Genomic DNA, 27,666 nt, shown 5'->3' on the forward strand with positions numbered 1-27,666 from the left:
AGCAGCCAAGGAACGTCTCTTTATAATACTTGAAAAACTTAAATAATTGACTATGTCGATCAGACTGTAGTAATAGTTCGTTTGTATTACAATAATAACCCTTTTGTACGAAAGTGTACTTTCTTTAAATAGGAATATGTACGGTTTTATTTTAACCTGACGTTTGAACTGTTTCACGTCACTTTAGTACACGTACACACATATGATGTAACAGTGAAGGCGAACGCGAATACAGGGAAATACAAAAAATATATAATTTTTACTTCGCATTTTAAATTAAATACTTCAAAGAAACTACTTATCACTGTTGTATTGTTTATGACGTTTATTTTAATACAGTCATTAGGAACATGTCAACATACACTCATTCAGAACTCAAGACGTCCGCTCCCTAGAAGCCTTAAAAATAATGCTACAGACGCTATGTTATCTTTACATTGCCTATTTACTGAAGGAACGAAATTATTCTATTTTAGCCTTTAAATTCATCAAATTAAAGTGCAACTTAGAATGAAATATCACTTGGCGGATGTATTATAACATTATATTTTAAGTCATAAGCTGGAAGATGTCATTGGATTTATGTTTTACATGTAAAAACATTGAGGCATTTTCAGCAACATTTTACTTCCTTATCTTGGATTTATGCCTTTAATTTTTTATAAACATTTAAACCGAGTTTAATATTTATTTATCCTTTGATAAAATTATCAAAATGTTGTTTTATTATTAAATCCAGAGTTCATAGTATAATGTTAAGTAATTAATATAATTACAATATTATTCGCTTGCGTTCACCACGTGTCAGACCAACAGTCAAGTTGCGTTAAAATAAATATTAGTAGCGTATTTCGGAACGCAGCCTTCAGGTCAGGCAGCGTCCACTGGGTGTGAGCGAGAGGGCAGTACATGAGACGGCAGGTGTGAGAGGGACGGGAAGACTTATTCGATCGATAGCCGCAGCCGCAGAGTGCCGCTCGTGTGACGTCACGCGACCGTCCCGTCATCTTGGCTAAGAAATTGTCACAATATTTTTGTACTACCACATTAGTGTTATTGAAATATCAATAAAGATTGATTGATATGAATGAGATATATTTGTTCGGAAACATTTAACTGCTTCGTGATATGTGTGTTTTTTGGGGGTTCAATACTGCTTGGTCGTAGTGACCTTAAAATTTTACGTATTTATTAGCGAGAATTTTAATTTTATAGTGATTATATAAGATATAAATCTGTATATTGGCGTAGCGTTCGTCGTAGAGCTCTACGAAATATTTCACCTTGGCTACGAAACGCCGTAGCACTTCACGCCTCCTAAAAATAAGCTGTAAAACCGATGTTAAGCGAAAGTTCCTTTTACAACGTCACCAATTTCATAGCTGTTTCATTTCATAGAATGTAACGTTAATATAAAATCAATAATAACAAAGCTGTTATAAATAATACATACACACAATCACACGTAGTATTTTATTTATTTCACAAAATGAAATAAGGCCAAATGCAAACATGTTTTTAATTTAATTTCACTTGACTCTATAATCGGGACTAAATTTTACTCCTCTTTAACCCGCTTAAAAATATATGACATACATGAAAGAGGAAGCCGAAAAAAAGACTTATGCAGAAGCAAATAGAACTCTAAATTCCTTAACACGGCAGTATAATGGAGACCGTTATAGATTTAATTTTTAAATATGTCTGTGCAACCCTCTGTACAGGGCGCTCGGGTGAGTTTTAATTGGGCAATGAAAATATTATACGTCTTCAATAAAACATCACGTGAAACGTTTATAACAGAAGAAAATGTTTCATACATTTGTGTGATTAATATGTTATGATAAAAATTATTAAAAAAAATACGGAACTCTCATGATATAATTTTTGTTATCTGTCCCTCAACCTAGCAGTCTGTATGACCTATTTCTCTAAGAACAAAAGTATGAATTGGACTTAACATACTCGGGAATTTTAGACCAGATAAAACATATTATATCTTCTTATTCAAGGAAACCATAAGCAGATTTTTTTTAGGATATTTTGACATTCGAAAATTAATCAAAATTAGGAGTAAAGGAAACTTCCCTACGGTCAACATGAATAATGATAAAATTCGACAAGAAGGAATTATATACAGCAAAAGAAAATAAGGAAATAGGGAGTCGGTAATATTTTTTATTCATTTTTTTCATCGTATTGAAATCATATACACTATGGGAGCAAAATTACAAAGACAGGTGAAGTTTGTCACTCGGTATTGTTTATTTTAACATTATTTTTTAATATGTTAGTGTATTAAACACTTTTGGGAATCGAAAATCCTTTTTTAAAAAAAGAAGATAGAATAAAATAGAATGCAGTAAATATTTTATAATATTACGTATGTTATATATAAATAAGATCAACAAATTTTAACATTGGAAATTTGTCGAGAACTGTACGTACAATGCTGTTATTAAAAACTATTCATGGTTATTAATTTTCATACGTTAGTCACATAAACAAAGATTTTTTTTGCTGTAAATTTTTTCTAATAATTTAATAATTTTGTTCGCAAGCACCTTGAATACCTTATCATGGAAAAGTTCAAAGTAATATTTATCTATTACTTTAGGTAAAATGCATGTAGAGTATAACTTTCAATCTAAGTAGTAGAAGTTTGCAGCAAGTTTTTCGTTAAAAAAAAATATATTTTTGGCCATGTCTATTATATATACTGCTATTTTATATATACACGGATAGAAAATACTGCTTTTTAATCACATATACATCGTAATGAATAACTCTTCCAGTAGACCTCTTTTTATGAAATTCTTGGCTTTTTTTTTTTATAACAAAAATCATAGTCAAAAGTTAGCCTAGCTTTCGCGATAGCTTTAATCATTATGTTTGAGCATAAGATGACTTTTCCTTTATTGATATAGAGAAAATGAATTAAAAGGCATTATCTCCCTTTTTTCCCCTCCTAAAATATATAGAAGGGTTCACTAATATCTAAGCAACGGTGAAGATAACAAATTTATCAATCAAGTTTTGTACTCAACAGACATTAAAGGATCAAATCTATTGATTAATGTTTAGAAGCACGAAACATAAGTTGGAAAAAAATATTTATAAACTCTAAGTACAATAGCATCGATGTAAATAAAGAAAGAAAGTGAGATTTAACATAAACTTATGTTTAAGAGAAAACGCTAGTTATAAGGTATTAGAAAACATTTAATGGTATCTTAGATTTTCTCCTGTAGCAAGGATTTTTTCTGAAAGGCTTTTTTGGTCAATCTTAATAATTACTTATTTATTACGGAACAGTAAGTATGAAAAAAATACAAATACAGATATGGTGATTACACATTCATTTCATAACGTATATTTTTTTCACAAAAAAATTAGGACTTCATTTTAAATATTCGTCTTCTTACCTGTATTACTGAGGGGAAACTTTTGAACAGTTACTTTGACGAGAATATAGTATGGTGATCTATGGCTTTTGTACGTCACAGTCTTAAGGATAAGGTGACAGAGGCCCATGTAAAAGATATAACTTAAATGACCTGGCCTTGGCATTTAAGGTTCGGTTGATTGCTGTTTATAGGTCACAAGGTCTATCTAATTCGGGTATGGAATCTATCAAAATTGCAATATATTCTAGTAGTCGCCATTTTTATATCTATCTTATAATTGCTGTTTTAAGATTAATCCTTAAAATGTTTTGTAGACTTTTTAACATTTATTTCGTACAGACACCTCAATCTTAATAAATACAAACTTTACAAGAAGTAATGAAATTCTAAGCCGCGATTTTAGTTTTAAAAGTAGAAATAAATATACGTATTGCAGTCAGCATACAAAGCAACGGTTCATAATGAACAAAATAGTAATGAAGTGAAATATTCAATATCAAAAATAACAGTTATATAGTAGTTTAATATTTTATATTGGGAATTGTGATTTGAGGGAGCGGGGCATTGACGACATAATCCTTGTACCGAAATATTTTAGTGCCATTTATATAGGTATGACAAATGTATGTAGAGCCAATACTAAAAGTATTTTACTAGTTCTTTCTAAACAAATAACTTCCAGTCTAGCACATTCATACACGTCATATAAATATAAGGTTGTATTGAGTTATCAAATTAAGATTTTTTGTGGAATTCAATAAGTCTACACTAGACAAAACTATAATATCAGTAGCTATGATGTTAATAAATATTTCAACGTTCATACTAGTCACCTTTACATGTAGTTGTATCACGTTAGGGATTTTAAGTATTTATTAGAGGAACTGAATATCATGGCTAAAGGAACGAGTAAAATTTTGAAAACAAATAACTTGTTCCCAGGTATATAACGCATTATATTTTTGCATAGAGAGTATAAATGTATTTTTTATTTTTGCTAATATTACTAAATTATATAAAAGTACTATATGATATATTGAATTGTACTATACGATAGGTATATTGAGTTTTTTGTATAAATCATTTTGACGAGATGTCGAAATCAGAAGTTGTCTGTTGAAGATTTTATTTTTCTATTACCGTCAAAACACAGACAATTCTCTATTAAATGGGTATCTGTCACTGCTAGAGTCTAACCTTGTCATATTTTGTACACACGTTTAGTTTCGACAACAATACTTAGCTGTGTGACGTCACTCTTGATCCAACATGGCGTCTTTATATTGTTTGCCCCCACAATATTTAATTAGAGACATTGCTGGGAATAACTCGAAAAATTTTGATACTATAAACAAATTTACTTTAAAGTTAAATTTAACAATTCATTATTTCCCAATCATAATAGAATTGCAGCCACATGAGACATAGAAAAATGTAAAATACTTAGAAGTTCGTAAAATAAAAAAATATATAAATAGAATATTTATTTGACTAACAATTTTGAAGCAATGTTTATTTTTAAAGTCATTACACTTCGTATTATTATCAAAATACCAAGTGCTTTTCTTCCTTTATAAAAACATGAGTGTTCCATATATTTTGTAGATATTTTAGAGCTAATAATTGCATACACTAAAAAATAAATAAAAAATATTACTAAATTAAATAAAAAGACATCAGAACCATAAAAACTATCACAAATCTTAGACATTAGTTTTGAATAAACGTACCAAAAAAAGGATGTTGAACTTGATAAACTAATATTGAATATAAAATACTTAAAAAATCGCCTCTAACTGGATCATGATGCAAAATCTTGCATACGTGATTTAGACAATTTACCTCTTCACTGAAAATGTAGTGGAGTTTCAATGCTATAATTCTTCAAAAAAGGACAAACTAAAAGTATGAATTATAATTTATCCTCACTATTTTCACACGTGAAATAAAATGAAGTATCTGTTCTGATAATTGACTTTGTTTATACTTATAATATCTTATTTGAAATCTAAAATAAATAACGTTTATTAGCTATATGAGTAATATTTTATTACAGGTTTTAACCAAAACCCAAAAATATATACGTAAAACTATTAAAGTGAGAAATTTGATCACAACGATTTATTTGACAGAAGATAGGTTGTACGTAAATAAGAAACGAACACTTAGACGTTTTGTCCTATGACGAAATATTATGTAAAAAAATATATATATTCGAAGAAACATGCAAAGAAATTTTAAATGTAAATCAAGAATTCTGGGGACTTTCGTATTTTAACATTTACTTAGTGCTTCGCAATAAAGATTTTCATATAGGAACTATGAGGCAAGCAGAACGTTTCGTCCCCGTCCTCGTCATTTCATTCGATTAGTTACTCACTCTGGTTGAAGATAGACGTTAATGTATGTGCCATTATGAAGTTTGTATGAAACGAAATTTTGAAACTAATTCTGCACATCTAAGATGTTTCTTTTTACTGATGACGTCACAAAAAACAATCTTTGGAGAAATTTATTTTATAAAATATCAAACAGGTTCGGCCAACGCTTAAAAGCTTTCGTCAAAGTGCTAAAAGGTTGTTCTTCATAATTTTAGATATTTTTATAATATAATAGCAATGAATATATTGTATAATGACCTATATGCAACGATCATTGTTTGCCATCATTTAAACTGGTATTAATAAGAGTGCTGTTTTTAATTGTCATATACTAAATTATACCAAACTAACGAAAACAAACAAAGGTTTCTTATCTCAAGTATATTAGAGACTGCATTTTCAATCAATTGCGTGTGCTTTATTTATGAATTAGTTTCTTTGAACACGCTATAATGATATATGAATATGATGTCTATAGATTTAATGCATATTCTCTAGAGATTTAATGAAAATCATTGAAAAAATTTTCTATAAACCAGATTAAAGACGGTAAAAATATTAAAAAAAAAAATCAAAGGTCTATACTTTTAAGTCTATGCAATTGAATATAATACACTTTTTATTTTTTGGAAGTAAAGAAACCTTTTTAAAAAAAAAATGTTTGTCGAATTGGTGATGTCTATACAAAATCCTGCAAGCAATTACCGTGTCAATGGAAAATATCTCGAATGATTTCTATGGCGCGGTCTGTGCTTGAAATTCACTATACTTTTAATGACAACTATTTTCCGAGTTCATTTCTAATAGACAGTAATTATATTTTTAAGCCACTTTAGATGATAGAACAGTTAATGAGCTAGTTAATAAATCCAAATATAAAAGGTTAAACAACACTAAATCTAATATGTGTGAGTATGTCTTGCATTAAAAGTAAGCAAGAATTACTCCCGAGCTTCCACGTTCAAATCCTTCTAGTGTTATTGAAATGATCTTCAATATATTTTTTTAAATTTAAACTCGAATATTAGCGCAATATTTTTTATATTAAAAACAAAATTATACAATAACATGGTATAATTTAATCTTATAAAGCAATTGTCAAATAGACCATCTTTTTTACATATGTACGTATGACGAAAATATAGCTTTCATGTGATATAATGATTCAATTAATGTGTTATATACATTTAGTCCAAGTGACGTACGTTTCCAAACTAATCATATTATTAGGCCCGAAATTAATACACAGAAAGTCAAGCAAGGCTGTACTTGAAATTGAATTACTAACAATTCCCCATATTTTGGTTATGCTAATTCTGTTAAATGCAATTTTGTTATCAAGACTGTTCAACTATAGATATAAGTAGCAAAATTAACAACAAACATTATTATTTATCTTCATTTATTTTTATATTAATGGAAATAAAAATTTATCATACAAAAATATTTCAATATTAAATTCTTAGTTGTAGATAACGCTTTACAAATGGTTAAAATCTTTTTTTCCAGAATACAAGTAGATATACCTTTTAGATGTACCTTCGAGAGTTGATTGGAGATATCGCACAATTAATATTCCGCTTCAAACGTGTTCATTACACATTCTGTTACTGACCAATATTTACATGCACTAATTTATAAAGCAAAATTATAATATTAACAAACTAGGATTACGTCACTGTCATAATTTTGATTGTTTGACATCAAGATGGCAGATAGATGAAACTTCTCAAGTCCATATACGTATGTAATTGTGTATGAGAATAAACAAGGTTGTGTTCTTTCAGAGTCATATGTACTTTATAAGACTGTTCAGACACCATTGACAGACGTGAGGAAACCTGGTCCTATAATTTCAAATTATAAGATTGAAATCGCCAACCCGTCTTGAGCAAGCGTGGTGATTGATGCTCTAACCTTCTCCATGTGAGAAGAGGCCTTTGCTCAGCAGTGGGCCCTGATAGGCTGATAATGATGATGATGATGATGAAAGTTGTGTTCATTATATTGAGTGTCCCTTTGTATGTTTGTAAACCGTATTTTAATTCATTTTATAAAATATGTTATCTTCAGGTCTGTTTGAATTTTTTTACAAATCGGCTTTATTTTTGTAAAACAGAAAACAAATTTTTAATAGGACATTTAAAATTCTACTGACATTTATAACTTTTTAGAGTTATTTAAATTGTTCAAATTTCTAAAATTATATTTACATAAAGAAACTTATTGATATTACTCCTTTCTTAATTTTACGAATGTTTAAATTATAACGGTTATTCGTTTTCGAATTTCATTTCAGTAAAAGCAAAGATTTTTGTTTTTTTATCACCTTTAAGCGTGATAACCGGTATTCAAGCTAAGCCGCGGGCGAGAAAGGGGTTGTAAATGAAACTAGGTCTCTCCTATTTCTTGACTTTCTATTTTCAAAGGTCCTAGCTACTGGAATGTACTATAGCCTGACTCAATGCTACATCACAAAACACTATTCCACTCTTTTCTTAATGAGATCCGTTCAAAGATTAATATTATTACTATTTTTCTTATAATTTATTATTTTTTTCCCAATAAAATTTAATATCAATGATCCAAAAGTACCTACACGTTTTCTATAAGTGGTTAGATATGTTTAATGACACTATTAAAGTCTTGCGTCTCTCAAAAGTAGTGATTTTTTTATTTGAATAGCGATCCCAAAACAGCCACTATGCTATTTGCAATCGAATTAAAAAAAAAACTATATATCTAGCAATCTCATAATATAAACATTATAGGTAAGTTTTAATAGTTAAATCTGTAAATTTTGCGTCCATAATAAAAATTGAAATAAATTCTAATGATATGTAAAACTATGAAAATATTAAAATTATGATTCAACTAAACAAAAAACGGATAATTACTATTGGACTTGGGATCTGGTTCGATAATTGCCTTCAAATCCCTCCTATTTTCAACGTGTACCTTCACGAAATAAGTAGAACACTATTGGAACCTGAAATCCTATAACAGTTATGGATAGACGAAAGAATTTATTATAATTAGATACTATCTCAGTACAAGTTATATTTTTGTATATTTTACTTCAAGAAAATCCTATTATTATTAGTAATAACTAGTATTTGCAAGAAATGAAAGGCCTTGATGTTTATTCTTATACATACGTATGTCGTATTTATATAGTCCTACTCGTTTACTTTATTTTTATCTTATTAAACTTTTAACGTGTTTGCTGTCGTAGTATCCATGTGAGAATTCCCATTATATTATATAACATTTTATCAAATATATTTTGACCAAAAACTGTTATTTTGGTTTACTTAATACATTCAGCGATTTTATTTTGTTTTTATTTTTCTTTTGTGTAGATTAACATCGGTATTGACGGCTGTACGTGGATAATTGTCGTATTTTTAATCAAAAAATATTATTACAAAGTTTATATTCAAATTTAAAGGACACATGCAAACTCAATTTCTGATTGACATATTTAATTCCAATTGAATTTTTGTGGGAACTTTTATTGTGTCTCATAATATTTTTCGCCTTTTTTATTATTATGTGTGTTGTTTATGTGTTGCATTACAGGAGCGGCTAGGTAGGGATAAAATCAAGTAGAGTTGAGTTCAATTAAGAGGTGAAAAAGACTTGTATCAACTATCTGTTTGTCTGCTATACATTCACTAATTTTTATAATGTTTCGGGTGTTTTAGTCAATCACAGAAAAAACTATTGGGATCACGTGTTAACATGCGTTTGTTACCTGAATTATTGCATTTTTTGAGTATTCCGTAGCTTAATATAGAAAATCAATTAAATATGTTTAGTCCGATATTCCGTCCACCACATATTTTCACTGTTATCGCCATTTTCAAATTATGTAGTTCAGATTAAGATTTAAAACGTATTTTTATGCCCTTCTTTTAAAATTTTTTCGATCACTTCGACAGTAGGAGAAATAGTTAATTTATTGAGTCTAAATGTTTACGACCCACGCTGATATATTTGTAAAGTCGGCAAAAAAATCACTTAAGCTTTATCACATTTTAGTTTAAAAACTAGAAACGTACATTTAATTTTAAAATTTATAATAATTTTTGCTTTATTTTAAAATCTTGTGCTACTTTTATTAAAGGTTAACAGTAGATCTTATAGTTTTTGCATTTATTTATACAACAAAGTTTTAGTTAGAATCTGCTCCTTTCAGCTATCTACAAAAACAAGAAGAGAAACAAAGAAACAAATAATATTGGTAAGGTCCTTCAATCCAATCTTGTCTACATATATATGTATCTGTGTACGAGTATGTCTCGACAAATATAAACAATAGCAGTTTGTCAAATATCATTGCAATTGATTCAATGAATATAAATTTCAAGTACGTGAACGATATTACTATTTACAGTCTGCATTATATTTTCACACCTAAATAAGGTCAGAGATTTATTGGCCACATCCCGTGCAGTACCCCCTTCAATGATAGCACCTAATTGACACTTAATATTCTTTTGTGTTCCGTTACACTAAAGGTTCAATATTTATATAATATATTCGTATACGAGTCTGTTTGTTTATTTTAAAACATTTATACTTCTTAACCGAATCCGATGACTTTTTGTATACACTTTATATCATAGAAAATGGCACTATTCATTCAAAAAGGAGACGACTCCCTGAAGACGGATACGCAAAAGAACTTTAAACAAACCTAGTGGTTCAATATAATGAAATGCTTTTTAAGTTCAGTTATGAGTTATTATTTAAGCGAGACATTTCACTATTTTGTGAACTTTACAGGTCAGGTCAATAAGGTCAAAGGTAAGCGTGAAGTTGTTACACGTCGAAAAAATTAACAGCATTAAGCCATTAACATTTTTGACGCTACTAATAATAATTAATATAACAAATTTATATATAAAATATAAAAATCATATTGAACTTTAATGTTAAAGTTAAAATAAACTAAAATTAAAAATGAAGTACTCGTTTAAATCGTAGACAGCCGTTATAAAACAAATTTGTTTTATAACATAATTACATTATATTAATACGATAAATTGACGTTAAAACAGCTATTGGTTAATGTAAATAATTAATGAAGTTTGAACTATGATTCATTAAAAAATATATGCCCTTTGTTGGTCTAGGCGAGAGCACATTGTAAACTCCTCTATATCTCAATGGGTGTAAGGAGTGTATCGTCTGTATGTCTCGTCTCCACGGTGTTTCAATTACTTTCAACACTAGTTTCGTACTATTTAATCTCGAATCCTAAATCATTCATCTAAATGCAAATTTCCAAAGTATTGTACTCGCGATATCCTTAGATAATTACGAATTCAACATTAGAATTTCACCGCATGACAGATACTAGTTGCCCGATACTATAGAACAAAAACCTTAATATATTAAGACAAAATTAGTTCATGAGTCTAATGATAATCTAATTGTAAAGCAAAACGTTATACATTGCGTAAGTTATACTACCATCTCTAATACGTTTTTAATTTAACGGTCAATGTACGCATACGAAGAACTGTCATTCAGAGCAGTCAACAATCTGCGTCAGCACTTAAAACACTAAAGCATCCTTCAATTAGCAAAAAAGGCTACTCCTTATAGGCTCTTAATTAACTCAGTGTTATGTACACAACAATTAATCATTCGAGACCTATTGACGTTTATGACGTCAGAGTTTATAAGTCCGTCGAATTGTCACTGATATCATTATTCTTAAAACGCTCGTAAATATTATATTATTATTTATAACTAGCAACTTATATTTTGTTGTCAATTTCATTTTTTATATGAAAGCATTTTCATGTTTAAAATATTTAAACAGATATAAGGTATTCTTTACTCATATCTAAAGAGTTAGTTAAGAACAATAATTAGTAATAAAATACCAAAAAAAAAAAAATAATAATAATTAAAACAGTGCAAAATGTAGATGTGAAGAGACTGAATACAAATTTCAGGCGAGTAATCCCGCGACTATAACCTTGCAGCGTATGTAAAATTCAAGTAGCCGACGAGAAAGACACAGAGCGAGCGAATGCTATTATGAAACATGTTCACCTTTTAAAAGCTATTTTCTTAAACGTTTGTTCATCTACCCAGGTTGATATTGCATAAAATTTCCGAAATTATTGTCCGACCGTCGTTTCTTGACAAAAGACATTTTGTTCTTTAGTGACCCAATTTCAAAGGTTGTATCTTGTCCTAATTCCAACGCAGCGCAATCTCGGTATAGATAATATTAGATGTTAGTGAATACTAGTACTATTTAATTCAAGACTTCCGTTATACAAATATCACATAGTAATAAATTACAGCATAATTATTAATTGTGCATATGTTTACAATTTCGTATTCGTTTCAGTTTACAAACACACGTAAGCACACACAAGCTTTTGTATATCCGAATGCGCTGTTCTATGCTGTGTGGGTTACTGTTTATGGCATTTGTTACTCCATTTGTAAATTTTGCAAGAATATTATTTTTTAGTTTACAAAAAAAATAATAATTATAAAATCCCTTAGGAAATGTTTTATAGTGACTAACATATTACTTCATTCATAAGAAATCATAAGACGATCCTTCTATACCGAGCGTGCAGCAAAACTTATTTAGGGGCATTCTAAATGTCAATAACCCATTCGTTAATAATGAACAAGCACTATACGATATGCTATAATGGCAACATTAATTTTAACTGTGTATTCGTCTATGAAATATAAAACACGAGTATCCAAAGCAATTGTTTCACTTTCGATAATTACCAAGTAAACATATTTTTATGAAAACAAAGAAGTTGCAGCTTGTAAATATTCCAAAGCAGATTTATTTGGACCTGGATTACTATTTATTTAACTAATGTAAATAAAATACTTGTAAAAATAAAGCTATATCGACACTATACAGTTCTTTGAACTTTTTTATATCGTCTGGCCATTTATATCTCAAAATCAAGTGCCGATCTTTTATTATAACGAAAGATTTAAGCAAGTATAATTTATAAATCGAATTCTCTTATTTGATTTCTCACGCCCCCACTCTATATAACCAAAATGTTAGGGAACAAATTGACAGCAAACTATATGAATGCAAAAGAATATCATAAAAAAATCTATTGATAAAGGAACTGACATACACAGGTAAGAAAGAAAAATAAACAGTTATTAAAAAATCTGTTTACAAAATTAAATAATAAAAGTTTGAAGTGCAGTCTTAAATCATTTGGCTTCAATTAGATATAAACATTAACATGCAACGTCTTAAAAGACCTGTTTTGTTTTTAATTTCATTGTTTTAATTTCTACAAAATAAGATAATTTCCACTAATATGTACGTATGATTTTGTCGGTATTTGAAATCATTTACGCAATACATAGATACATATGTAAATATTTTTTTTAAGGTTTTTGACTGTCTCCTTGTCGGTTTTTCTCTGTGTTAAATTGTAATAAATTCGAATATAACATTTAAAAATACTGAAGCCTTTTCAATAGCACTTCTACTCGCTAGCAAAAAAAAAAATTGTACCTCTACATAAAAGGACATTTTATCCTGAAAACGTGGACAGTTCAAACAATGCATCATTAAAAAAATATATCTAAAAATCGAATTTACCGATAGAATCCAGAAATTTGTAGTAATCCAGTAAGGACTCAGGATTAAAAATAACTAATTAAATTTGATATCTTGTATCTATTGAGAAATTTATAAAATTTGGCAATTATTTAAGAATACGATTATAAGTATTAAGAGAGAAAGAGGAATAGTTGATCAAATAAAAATTGTACAGCAGCACCTGAAGGCGTAATAAAGAAATGACAGCGACTCGACAAAGTTAGTACGCTAGTTCCCGAGTAGAGTTGATTACTTCGTGAATTATGACATATAGTTAATAATGTGTGCACTCGCTACCATACTCGTGCTTTAGGAGACACTATTAACAATTTAATATAAAACATCATGTTAGAGGCCGAAGAAGTTACGTGATAGTTTAATTAGAAGTCGCGATTCTCGAAAAGCAACGATTGTGTTTCAAAATTCTGAAACATAATAACATATTGTTTATCATTAATTATAATAAATAGTTTTCTATTAAAATACACATGTTGAATGAAAACATTTTGAACAGAACATTAGTATATAATTGTCAGGGAAAGTATTGATACACGAATTATTTCTCGCTAGGTATACTTTGCATGTTTTCTACTAAAATCAATTTTGTTAAAGGTTCGCTGTCACTTTCGTTTGTATTTAGAAACGGCGGGGGAGAAAAAGACAATGTCTGCTTTTAAATTGTACCAAATATTAATGGATGGTTGCTTAATATTTTTATATTATAATAAGTGTTAAATAACTATCAACAGAACACAGAATTTGATCTTCCGAAAATTATTAATAAGATTAACTGCAAACGAATAGTTTTGAAGTAGCTTTTACATTTAATTTTATACCGTACTGAAAATATTATAGAACGAAATATATAATTTGATTTCATTTGATTTCTTGAGTGTCACGAAAGATATGATTTTTAAGATCATGAACTCCTACGTGTGGTTGACGCGAAAATGGCACGTTACATGAAGCCTTACAATCTAGCACTCACCAGACTTAGGGGCATGGGCGCGGCGCGTCGCTCACGGGCGCACTCCTTTAGTTAAATGAATCCGTTACGAAATAGCGCCTCTCTTATCTCCATTTCCGTTACAAATAGTATGGTTCATATAGTTAAAACTAGCCTACAATAATACGAATAAAGTCACGGTTCAATTACTAAAGACAGATCAATTACCTATTATCATTACATGAATAAAACCTACACACTTTCCTCGATTATTTTATTTTCGTACAGCTAGTAGTGTTAAATCCGCTCAGTTAGTCGAACATGTATAAAGTTGTAACTGAAATCACAACGGCATATTTCGTTATTAGGAAGGTTTTGGCACAGCGTTAGACAAGCTCACGAAAGCGGGGCGGTTTAGTTGTGAGGTCAGAGCCTGACGTGTTAGTGTCGTATAACGGGAGAGCGGTAGACAGCGGTGGCGAAAGGTCGGGGAAGCCGGGATCACGGCTCGGCGCGAGCCGGGGCTCCGCTGACGTCAGCGACGGCTCGGCGCCGTAAGGCCCTGCTCTCCACCGTCGCCGGCCAATTATTATTTTATATACACGAACAGGAACGGCGAGAAACAAAAGCAGAGGACGGCGGGGCGCGGGCGGAGAGCCTCGCCGCAGGAGCGACGCGCGGCGCCATCTAGCGAGCCACGAGGGCCGTCCCTGTATACTCTTTGGGTCTGCGGATCGAATGGTCGGAAGCACAATCACTGGAGCTGCACTGTCACGATGGGTTACCGTACCGTGGTCAGAGCGTGGCTGCGTGTGGTGGTGGCGGTGGGGTGGGCCATGCTGTCAGGCGGCGCGGAGGATGCGCGGGCCGGGCATGGCGGGCTCCTGCTCGACACTGCGGTGCGGCCGGTGCGGGCGTCCGCGGCGCGCGCTGCACGCCACTGGGCCGCGCACCGCCCGCGCCCGCGCCCGCCGCCGCTGCGCGCGCACCTCCGCACCGCGTGCACAGGGACCACACCGTCGACCGCCCACACAACACAACACACGCTATCTATCGATTGTCGACTTAGTTTGTTTCTGCATCTTTTGACTTGCTGTTATGCACTTTCTTAATTTTAATGGTATTAGTAAGTAAAAAATGGCTGTGAAGTAATATTTTTGAATATGTTCATTTCTCTTAATTTTTGCATTATTTACGTTTGACCCTTGCCAGAATCTGTTATAAGTGAATATATTTTTTGCACGAGTTTATAATAAAACTCTCGTTAACTGGTGATAATTGGACTAAACGTTATGATTGTTAAGGTTAGATTCTAAAAGTCAAATGAAATTTATTCGTTCAATAACTTATGCGGATTAGTCATTTTTTTTCGTTTAATACTACCAACATAATAGTCTATTTATATACAAAAATGCAGACAAAAGAGTTTGTATTGTTTGTTACATAAAACCATTTTATCGCTTTGAATTCGGATTACGACAAAATTTATCTATCAATATTCATATATCGAATTATAATTATAAGCATAAAATCTCAAAATTGACAAAAGCGAAGACAGGAGGAAATCTTTTCTTACTGTCATTCTTTTGACATTTAGAAGTTTTTTTTTACTTCAGATATATTTATATGGCAACACTAGTGTGTTTTTAAACTAGTGGTTCGAATTCAAAAATATTTTAAAGTAAAAAAAGATTACGTTGACAAGTAGGTATCAGAATATATTTGAGGCTATGTACATTCATTTTGAAATAACAACAGCTTTTTATGTAACTGGTTAGAGGTAAAAAAAGGTTGTTTTAACTGATGTCTATGAGTTAAGGTGTATGTATGTTTGTAAAGTGCTTACATTTTGTTACCAAATCTAACAAATGCTTTCGAGAATTCCGTGAATTGTACATTTTCATTTTGTACGCACACAACTCAACCTTATAAGGTTATTTTAAATCTCAGGGTTTGACATAATAATGTGAGATTGTTATTCTTTTTAAACGTTCGAGATCGAGAAAACGGAATCTTATAAATTTTTTCAAGATTTTTAAGCTTTTATTTAAACTAAAAAAACTGACAACGTTATAAACGTAAAAAGCCAAAAAACGATTTCAGTTGTACATAAAGAGAACAAGAGATCGTGCCTATTACAAAGCCTTTGGTCATAACATATTGAAACGTTATTCTTGCGGCATCTTTGGACAAATTAATATTTAATATTGAAAATAATACCTTAATTGGTCCATAGAATAACAAAAAATTAAACTGACTCACAGACATCGCAATGCCATCAATCAGCGTACGGCGTCTGTATGGGAATTTTATTTTTTTATTTACAATTGAATCCAAACATTAATATAAGTTTTTAAATTTAACATGTTTGTACACAAAATATTAATAGATCAGCTAAAGCATATGTAATTTAATATTGTAATTCATATGATATATGTATTTATATACCTACATTTAACTGTCGGCACTCTTTTCCTATTTTTTAAAAAATTTACATATAGACGTGTGTACACTGTATTAGTATTTAATTATTACCTCGCAATGTCTTTGGTAAGCAACATTATTTATTAATATATTTTATTACCTAACAACCTCTTAAAATATATTTTTCTTTCCGGAACAAAGGAAATCTACTCCTTGATAAAATATATTGTAACAATGTTTTAAAAATCATCCCCTAGGGAGGCATATACTCCGTATATGGAATGACAAGGGAGAACAAGCCTTTCACTTACAATAGACCGAACAGTTCAGTGAGTTGTGATGAATATTATCAGTTTTTGTTTGTACATATATATAGAAATATTAATTACAAAACAGAAACGAAAAATATAAACGCCTTCTCGGTTTATATCCTTTGTATAATTTAAATATAAATTTATAATATACAATAATATCGAGTTATGAAAATCTAAACACAACCTAATTATAAAATACTTATTATAATAATATTTCTTAAAATAAAATTATTCTTTAATATTTTATTTTTTTTACAAAGTTTCTTAAGTGTAAAGTTGGTTCAACTATTGGCAATAGTTTACATTTCATATAGGAGTCAGTATATGATTCACGTAGCTTCTTAAATTATGCAACTCATATTAAAAAGCAAAGTTATTTTAAAGCAAAAGTCTCCTGTGTGAGTATTTCAATTATCGATTGATGTATTATATAAAATTTGTGTTACATAAAACCAATCAATTTTTATACTCAGACTATAATATTCAAATAATAAAATATCCAAACATTGCCATCATTTTATTTTTATATTTGCACAAAAATAATCGCTAATGTCATGTTCGTTTTTAAGAATAACTTACTATATTTCGAAATTTTTGTGTGCAATATACATATTTATATGGCAACATTTAAAACTCTTTAAGTTTTTTTTTTCACTCTGGTATCCCTTCAAAACGTATAAATCTATCGCCTTTTAAGTTTTTTTTTATATGAATATGTCATTTGTCATTTCCTTATGATCGCAGCCATGATCTTGTTACTCGATAAAAATAAACTTCAAGGCTGTTAAGAATCAATAACAATATTATCGACACATGTTAGAAAAGTTTATGACAGTAATATTATTACAAAAAAAAGTATGAAACCAGATGAGATGAAACGCTTTCCACAGAATGGCATTACGTTCTTTACTGATCGCAGCGATTAAAATCAGGATTTTCCTTTTATCCCGTTTGTGGAATTTAAGTTTGTTTTCTACGAATTAAATGTCACCGTATTTGATATCTTGTTATTAAATCCATTGTTTTTTAGCGTACTCACGAGGTACATACGAGTACATTACTTGGTATCTCCAGTGACAGATATTGACTGACGTACACCTTAAGTCGTAGCAAATTGTTGTATATGACTTTTCATTTCATGTCATACTGTTTTTATTTTTTAGGTATCATAAGTATATAATTTTATATTGTACTAGTATTGACAAATCATCAAAATAGTCGAACGAAAACGGTCTTAAAACATATTGTTCTTAATAAATCACACCAAATTATTTCGGTCCACTGTTGAACGTAGAGCTCCCTCACTTAGATGCATATATGGTGGTCATGGTGGCCTGGAGGTTAAAGGCCCGCCTCTCACACGAGAGGACTCGGGTTCGAAACCCGGCAAGTACTAATGTGTTATTTTCATATGTACTTTCTAAGAGTATTAGACACCACTGACAGACAGTGAAGGAAAATATCATGAGGAAACCTGGTCTTATAATCTCAAATTATAAGATTGAAATCGCCAACCCGTCTTGAGCAAGCGTGGTGATTAATGCTCTAACCTTCTCCATGTGAGAAGAGGCCCTTGCTCAACAGTGGGCTTCGATAGGCTGATGATGATGATATATATGTATATATATACATATATATATATACATTTTTTTAAATATATTTATAAATAGATTAAAGGTAATAAAAATGTTAAATTATTTCCAACTTCTGTCCATTAAATCATATAAAAAAAAAATCTTTATTTTTATTTCTTATTTTACTTTTAATTTATTACTGAAATAATTTTAACAAATATTTGTAAAATATTTTGGTGAATCATTAATAACAATAAATTTGCTCTCCAATATAGTTTGGCAGATTTAAGGAATTGACATGTAAACGTGTTCACATACGTGCATGGTAAAACATAACACTATTTTTTGATTCAGTCCCAGTCGGCTAAAAAGCTACCTCAACTTTATGTTTCGGTTATATGTAGTGACTGTAGTTCAGAAAATTGGCAAAGTAACAAGCAATAAAACGTACCAACAGTACGTGAAGACCAATACCACCGGTGGCTCGTCGATTTTAAATTTAACTCGGTAAAGTAGTCGAATTGTAAAAAATGTTTTGGTACTTTAATGTTTCAGCGATATTTTCCATTTGTATTTTATGTAATTGATCGGAACTTAATAAAAAAAAGGATTTAAATGAAACTGAACTTAAATATTATCGTATTTAAAGAGTTTATATTTTAATTTTTAAACTCATATTTCGAGTCTACGTAACTTTTCAGGGTGGAAAAATTAAACGATCTCTGAGCAATCATTTAAACATTTTACGTTTAAAATTTTACGTTGACTCAAATAAGGGGTTACATTTAATTTAATATTTCTGTTTTATTTACTGGTGAAAATCTTAAAGCTTGATTTTAAAATAAATACATCAATAACTGCATTCAAGTACTCGCAAGATATTCTGAGCATCGTTTGTTATAAATAATTTATTACGTGATTATTAAAATCCTACCTAAACGATGCAGCGTTCGTTGCTATCATTGTAATTCTAACTTTACATTGAACATTATTATTTTTTATCTGTATTTATTCTATAAAAGGAGAATTCGCATGTTAGAGATCACTCTTGCAATCACGACAACGTGGAAAGAGAACTCTAGAATGAAACATTAATGTTGGAATGGCACAACAATGGATAGACTTATGTTTCAGTTCTGTTAATAGGTCACTTATCTTTTTGTGACCCATTTAATCTTCCGCTTCGTGGAAAACAATAAAATATTAGAACTTTCATATGTTTTTTTCGAACCAATATCACTATACATGCAACTTTAAATAAACCAATGAAAGCTTCGTGAACCATCAATGAAATCTAAACATCGCAACACAACATTAAAATGAAATGTTTATATCACTGTATTCATAAAATTCTTACCAAAGATAAAACTGGGATGAATAGGAACTAAAGTAGAACATCTGTTAGGCCATTTCAAGTAGCAAGAGCAAAAGAATTGTCTACCGCAGAGTCTAATACATGTAAACTAAAATGTAAAGAGGTTCTATTCAGGTCTTTAGTTGCACTAAAAACGCAGAATATGTTATCGTGTTGCCTCTATTGTAATAATGCAAAATTCTATTACACATTGATTTAATTTAAAAAAGTCCTATTTTTGTTTCGTGATCTGATTTCACTTCTGGCTCAGCGAATTCTTCTGTTACAATTTCTATTACTCTCAGATGTCTGTAGACGTGCTAAATCCTAGCAATGAACAGTTTGCTTGTCTCCTATATTTATTTTTACAATTATTAAGGAGACTTTCATATAATTAAATCGTCAATTATGCTTTATCGTTATTTGTAATATTGTAAATATTTGAATATTTCATTTATTAACATTGTGTGCAATAATAATATTACTATTATTTTTTTGCGTATATCATGATATATAGGACCCATAAGACAAATATGACTAACAGCAGCATAGGACGCATGATAAACGACCCTTATATTTCTCAAAAAAAAAATTCCTTTCGTTAACTTGGAATTAGTAACAAAGATTATAGGAAGCCTTTTACTTATCTTTGTCTATTATATTTAATATATAAACATAATGTTATTTGGTAAACAACGTCATGCGGTGATCTTACTTCATTGAATGGACCACTTGCTAGTTTGTAGTAACAAAATAAGAAAGCCTTCTTCATTACTCCACGTTTCCGTATCTCAGTATATATAACAAAATAAAAAAATACCAATGACGCTAATTATAAGGTCCCCAAATCAGTTAATAAGTTTCACATTAAATTAATATAACCTCAAAAATTGCATTAACACTATAAAGATTTTGAGTAAGTAAACCTGCACGAAAGACCTCTGTCAAAGCTCCAACCGCAATACTCAGAAATATTTCCATATACGAGAAGCAAAATGTGCGTAAAAAAATATAAAAAAGCAAAAAACAAACCATTTCACGAACGATATTGATGAGAGTGATTCAGTCTGAAAGAAACTGGCCCTAGATAGTAAAATATTTTGAAGTGTTGGTCTCTGGCCAAGTCGCTGGAATCGAACTTTTGTCAGCTATAAGTATCTCTGACTAAATAACGATTCAGTATTGGAACGGATCATTTTATTGCTACCTTTATTTTATTTAACCAAACTTATTGTAAACTGTTACTATAAAATATTAGTAGTCTGTAGGGAACTGTTTCTAAACATCAACTTCATGTCGGCTTTGTTATCAAACGATATATTATTAAATAGTATTAATATTACCTATGGTTAGAAATTTAGTTAAAATTGTCGTAAATATCATTCTAGAATCACTGAAATAGACCGAAAAGATCGAAAAACGTACCTCAAATAGATTCCTTAGATTAATTTTATTTATATGGGTTAATGTGCACTAGTGACATCTTATAAAATATGCTTCCATATGGTTGAGGATTGTATCGCAGTCTGCCACTACACTCAAGTGGAGATCCCATATCCTGCAACTGGGTCATATAACCGTCACATCCGACTAACATTTTATTTTTTCATCTTAATTATACAAAATATGTGATAATAAGTACGTTTATAGCACATGATAAATAAATTGTACATTTTTTTTAATGTCCCAATTAAGTTTCGCATATATTATCTTTTAATATTCTTATTCTTGTTCATTTATATATTTAATTTAATAAACATGAACATTTAAATCAGTTAATTCCATGCAATACCTATAATACATTTACAATATAAATACATTGTAATCGATACGTAATAAGATAAAGAATATATTTAGTATTAAAACATATTTTAAATGTTAATTGTTATTATAATGAGCAATAGAGTTCAAGTGTAGACATAAAAACTGCAGCCGCAGGTTGCGGCGGCGACCTACTGACCGAGGTGAATGACCGATGCAACGTCGACCTAAACAAGAGACCTAGAAATGAAACCCGACTTGGGACCAGATCTTGGGCTACGTCGTAAACATCGTTTTTACTACTAGGCTGTCTTAACAGGCTTAGCTATTTGTATGGATTTAATCTGAAAATGTGTTGGAAAAATTTCATATCGTTTCTCGTATTGAAATATACTGTTATAAAAAACAAATATTTTTTTTAATGCTTAATATAATATATTATAAAATAAATTAATATTATTTCACATAGCCAGTAAGGCCAGCTTTATATGTATATCGTAATAACAAAGTCTGTACTTAAATAAAATATCAATAATTAAAAAAGAAATCTTATAAAATATGAATACTTTTCATTCACATTTTGTACAATAAAAAGCAAACATCCGCTTCAGTTTTCAAACTTCATTTAGCAGCGGAGTGTAAGGTACGCGGTTATATATGTGTGTACGTCATGTGCGGGTGTGAAGCGAGTCACACCCGTAACTCGAGGCTCACATTTGCACTCCACCCTGTATCAACAGCATGCACAAAGCAAACATCTGATGGCCTACAAACGTGCATTGTTTCCTTTTGATTATTCTTTGATTTAGCTTCCCAAAGTAGGTCAGATAACAGTGCATTTTTTAGACGGATAGGTTTCAAGTTTATATATATAATCTTATATGTTACTTGAACACATATTTCTTTTAGCCAATTGAACATGAATTAGAAACATTACACTGGTATAAAATATTTTATTCACTTTAAAATTGACTACTGCTAGTTATAACAAACTTATTTTTAATGTAATAAATCTCTAACTTTATTTCATGGTTTTTGAGATGTAATTCGTACCACTAGATAATATATAAAACTAATCAATGACCAACTACCAATAGCTACTGCTGTCATTGTAACATGGACGGAAAAACAGTTCAGTCAGTTTTATTTGTATGACTGCAATAGGCTCGGCGAAGCCTCTCAAACTCGCGTTTATAAAGAAGTAATGGCCTCGTGGCAACAACATAGACATCTCCATCGATATACGTAAGAATAAAATTAATAATCACACAAACGTTAAATCACCAACTTTAAACGTTAAACGCAAGACCACTTTAATTAATTCACTAATTTTAATTTCAAACAGCGTGCACGTGAAATAATCCTTCCCTTACCAGATTTTTCGCAACCGAAAAGCTTGGATGTATTAGTGAAAACATCAGTGTATATAAATCTTTTTTTTTAATTACTTATCTATTGAATGTAGTTCTTTCATAATAAACAACGCTTAAAATGTGATTCGTAATGGAATGAACGTTATAAGTTGCACGATTTTCTATGGTATCGTTAAGACTAAACGGTTTGGATTCTCTATTTTAAATTAAAAGATAATTTCGTTGTATTTTCAGCGTTTAAATTATTATTTTTTTAACATCTCTATCAATTTTATAATTTACAACACATCGTTCCTTGGAAGCTAGGCATTTAGATTGATTGTGATAATTAAAAATGTCGAAATAGTATTGTTATTTTAATATTATGCGATTTTAATTGAAGGGTACAGACTTTTCAATAATTTAACCATTCGTCTATCATAGCTTACAAATTAATTGAATTACGACATATAACATCAAAATATATTATTCTGTAAGATTCTAAATTTGTATTTCATTATTATAAAACTTTGAAAGGACCGAAAAAATACGTAAAAAAAATCTAATCAAATTAAAAAAGTCTTAATCGGCAAACTTCCAAAAGACTAGATCGTTACTTTTAATGTAAGGAGAGGTTTTTATTCCAATATCGTTTGATATCACTGCACTTGGATGAAAAAAAATTAAACCTTGTTAACTGATAGAGTAAAACATAATATTTCCTTTAAAAAGTTTTCTTTACATTGGGGTTGTTTTAATATTGCTATAGCATTAATTACTTTTAATACAAACTACACCGCGTATTGAACACTTTTACAATCCGTTTAACAAATAAGGGACATGTGAAAATTTTTGAAAACATTAAAAAAAAAACACGTATAACTGGCCGATAAGGTCTAAAATTATTTAACTGTTTGTTTTATTAACTTCATAAATTTTTAATTAAAGCAGGTATTTATTAAGTAACTGTTCCTCTCTTATAATTCATATTATTATAATGTCTTTACAGCGCGTAATAATATTTTACCCTTTAAATTCTATTGGGCAGCTTTAAATATTGAACGGGTTCTCGACAAAAAAAAAATTTATAGCCATCAGTAAACAAAAAACTTTTGTAACTTTTTGTTAGCCATGTCGATAATATTTTTGTATTTATTTAAAATGTTTCTCTGATAGCACTTTCAATCCAAATAAAACGATTCCTGTTAACTCGTTGTTTATTCAAATTTAATACTAGAATACATTTCAACACCCTTAATTAAATTGTAAATAAATTACATTATTATAAGAATTATGTATATGTAAGAAAAAACACTTAAACAGAACTGCGATAACTTTTGAATAATCGATTCAAAGAATTTGATGGTAGTAACCCTTGAAAGTGAAAAACCTTTTAATATACCTACCCATGGCGGTGTTAAAAAATTACAACATTAAATATGACCTCCGAACGTTTTACCACAACAATTAAACTACCGGTTAGATTATATCGTCGACGGAACTTTTCACCTAATTACTTAGGCTGTATTAATATAGGGAAAGCAGCATAAAAATAGGTCATATATTGGTGGAAGACAGAGACGGAAAATAGTGCAACAAATTGTGGTATGGCGTCGTCTCTTTCTGGCGCCGGAAATCAATAATGGCATCTGGCCACGTGGAGCCAGGAAGCAAAGCCCGTTCCATTTACACTAGCCGAACGTCGCCAACGGACGACTTTGACAAGGTTCTATTATTCGGAAATTGAATCCGAACGTCTTGCTTCTGTTACGAATTGGTCTCGATTCAAACCGAATCAAGAATCAGGTTTAGAAATCGAAAGGAACATTTACCTTTAAGAAGGTCAGCTGATCAAAGAATTAACCGAATTACTGAAAGATAATAAATAACTATATTCAGAAATTAGATATAAATAAGCCGATTATTGATTACATAATCGATGTACTTTTAAACAGTGAAAATGTATTTATCTAATGATGCAGTTTTTTGGTTAATATCCTTTATTTTATTGACAAATAAATTAAAAATACATATATGTAATATATATAATTTATTTAAATATATCATCTATATTCGGTCGCGGTGGCGCCATCTCTCTTTAACAATTTTAAATTCCTTTCACTTCCTTGCTGCCCATATCATATAAAAAGTTTACCCTACAAAAATGCTCACTGCTTGCTTTCCAATTATTAGTTTGCTGGGAAATTCCGATAGATGGCGGTATATAGTTTTCTTTTTCTATTAGATTCGCTAAGACACAGATGACGCCACTGCTACGTCCTGAATAGTTTGTCATTAGATTGTTTGACATCGTATTCAGAGAGGGCGCCACAAAAGTTTGATGTTCATATTATACATTTGCAGATGTCGCTGTTATTGGCGAGTTCAAAATTTATTTGTCAAAATTAAATATGAAAAGCTACTTAATATATCTCTTTTAAATAAAAAAAAAACATACGATATCCGAGTCTTTGAGTTCAAATAGCGTAAGACGCGCATTGATAAAACCCGCTAAGATTTATAAGACATTAAGACACTATGATGTTAATGTAATTGGGACTAAAAATAAAATAAAATTGCTTATCATAAAATTGCTTTCGACTGACTACGTTTACTTATGAAGTATATAAGAAATATGACCAATCTCGGTACATGTAGAAAAAAGTTAAATATGTTCATATAAAAAATATATGACTTGTTTGTTAAGCTCCATTTTCAATTAAGTAACGTGAATAAATAAAATTTTCACAAATAACGAGTATATATTATTTGTTACTATATAATAGGTCACTTTATGTTGGTTGAGTTTTATACATTATCATTCTCAAAATCGAAGTCTGTTATCTATTACGTTGACAAAACCTTTAAATGGGAATCATTTTATGTGCCTATTATGTAGTGTTTATATCTTTCCACGTAAAGCCCACTTCACGCTGTATTCTGTCGTAATTCAGGTAAATAACATTATTTATGTCGCCCATAACGTGAGTAATGTCCGGTCTTGTGTTTGAAGATACACCCAGACGCTAATATTATATTTATGGCAGTCTTCATCACAGCAATACACATTAAGACATAATAACATTAGAAGAAATAAAAAATTTCGATCAGATTACATAAGAAAATATATATTTCTAAATGGATTATACTATAAAAATACGTCTTTAACAAAACTACAAAGGCAAAGTAAAACGTAGATACATGTAATGTTACAATATTAGGAGAGACCTTCCAGGACTAGTGACGAATGTTTCAGCTAGACCGTTAGGTCATAAAACGATGTTATCATGCAACCATTATAAAATGAGCTACCACTTATCTTTAATGTATAAGGCCGCTATCTATAGCTCTTTCAAAACCAAGGACAGTATTTATATTGTTGGATTGGGCTAACAACGATTCTCCTATCAAACCTTATATGTTAAACAACTTTCACTGTATATTAATTTTTAATAGTCTTTAACAACCATACGTTTTAATATTAATACTATAAGGAAATTAAAAACTTGTGTATTAAGCTGTAGTAGGTAAGAGGGTGTTTTAGAGAGGGATTTTCCAAAAATGTAACAAAAAAAATTGTGACTATTATTACAAAAAATCCAGCCATCCTAGTTTTAACTGGTAGTAAGTATATCTAAAATCGACAGTATTACGATGCACAAAGATACCATTATAATGTAACCCAAACAATATATCGGAAATATTGTTTCTAAACGAGAATTTTTGTCGCAGACGGTGAGTTTAAAATTCTGCCCTAATCTTATCAACCAGTTCGTGCCACAAAGGTTTGTATGAAGAAGCAACATTCTCAATATTATAACTTAAATTACGTACTCGGGGATAAGAACCTGTGATTCGTTACTTCAGATTGGTATAAACTCACATAATATCTCCCAGCTTGAGCCGGGTGTGTATGAGGGCGCATGTCTTGTGATCGGAGACAGCGAGCGCGGCCCGCCGTCGTCTGGGAGGTCGCGGGGAGCCAGGTGGTGAACACCTCGCGTGCACTCCTGGAGAACTGCCCCGACGACGCACAGACGCGTGCCGCCCTCCCACGCCGCCCAGCATCCTGGAAAAAATATCATTTATGTTACTATACCACATTCAAATTGAAATCACTTAACATATTTATGCTCTTAACAGTAAAGCTTACAATTCAAATAAGATAATTGAATTGGAATTCAAATAATAAGTTATTATTTGAATTCTCTTACTTTGAATGTTTTAACATCATAATCTAAAGCGTCGATATATTGTATGTTACTGAATATGGATTCTTAATTATTTCCTAAACAGCTACAAACGTTAGGCAATTGTCCTAAATCAGAGGATCAATTGTTATCATTTATATGGCTTTCATTAGAAAAGACTTAAAATATCATGTACTACCAGTCTTTTTCCATTGTAAGAGTATTTATTCAAATATTTCCTTTACTTCTTCTTATCAATATATCCAATGCAGTAAAATAATATACGTACAATTGAATGACCACAAAGTTTTGTTGTAAATAAATTTAGACTCAATT

General features: G+C 30.4%; 1 protein-coding gene across 7 annotated transcripts in view; it reads right to left on the reverse strand.

The window, feature by feature from the left end:
* LOC116779576 (voltage-dependent calcium channel type A subunit alpha-1) overlaps positions 1-27,293 on the reverse strand; it is a 68,049-nt gene extending 40,756 nt beyond the window's left edge. For 6 of the 7 annotated variants that reach the window (XM_061527016.1, XM_061527011.1, XM_061527015.1 and 3 more), the window contains exon 1: positions 27,024-27,292. In XM_061527016.1, coding sequence (XP_061383000.1) covers positions 27,024-27,244 — 221 coding nt within the window. In that variant the 5' untranslated portion in view covers positions 27,245-27,292. Of the gene's footprint in view, positions 1-27,023 lie in introns of all 7 variants that reach the window. The other variant, XM_061527010.1, reaches the window with a different exon arrangement.
* Positions 27,294-27,666: the final 373 nt, after the last annotated feature.

Source organism: Danaus plexippus, assembly GCF_018135715.1.
Source record: "Danaus plexippus chromosome 3 unlocalized genomic scaffold, MEX_DaPlex mxdp_34, whole genome shotgun sequence".
NCBI classification, from domain to species: Eukaryota; Metazoa; Arthropoda; class Insecta; order Lepidoptera; family Nymphalidae; genus Danaus; species Danaus plexippus.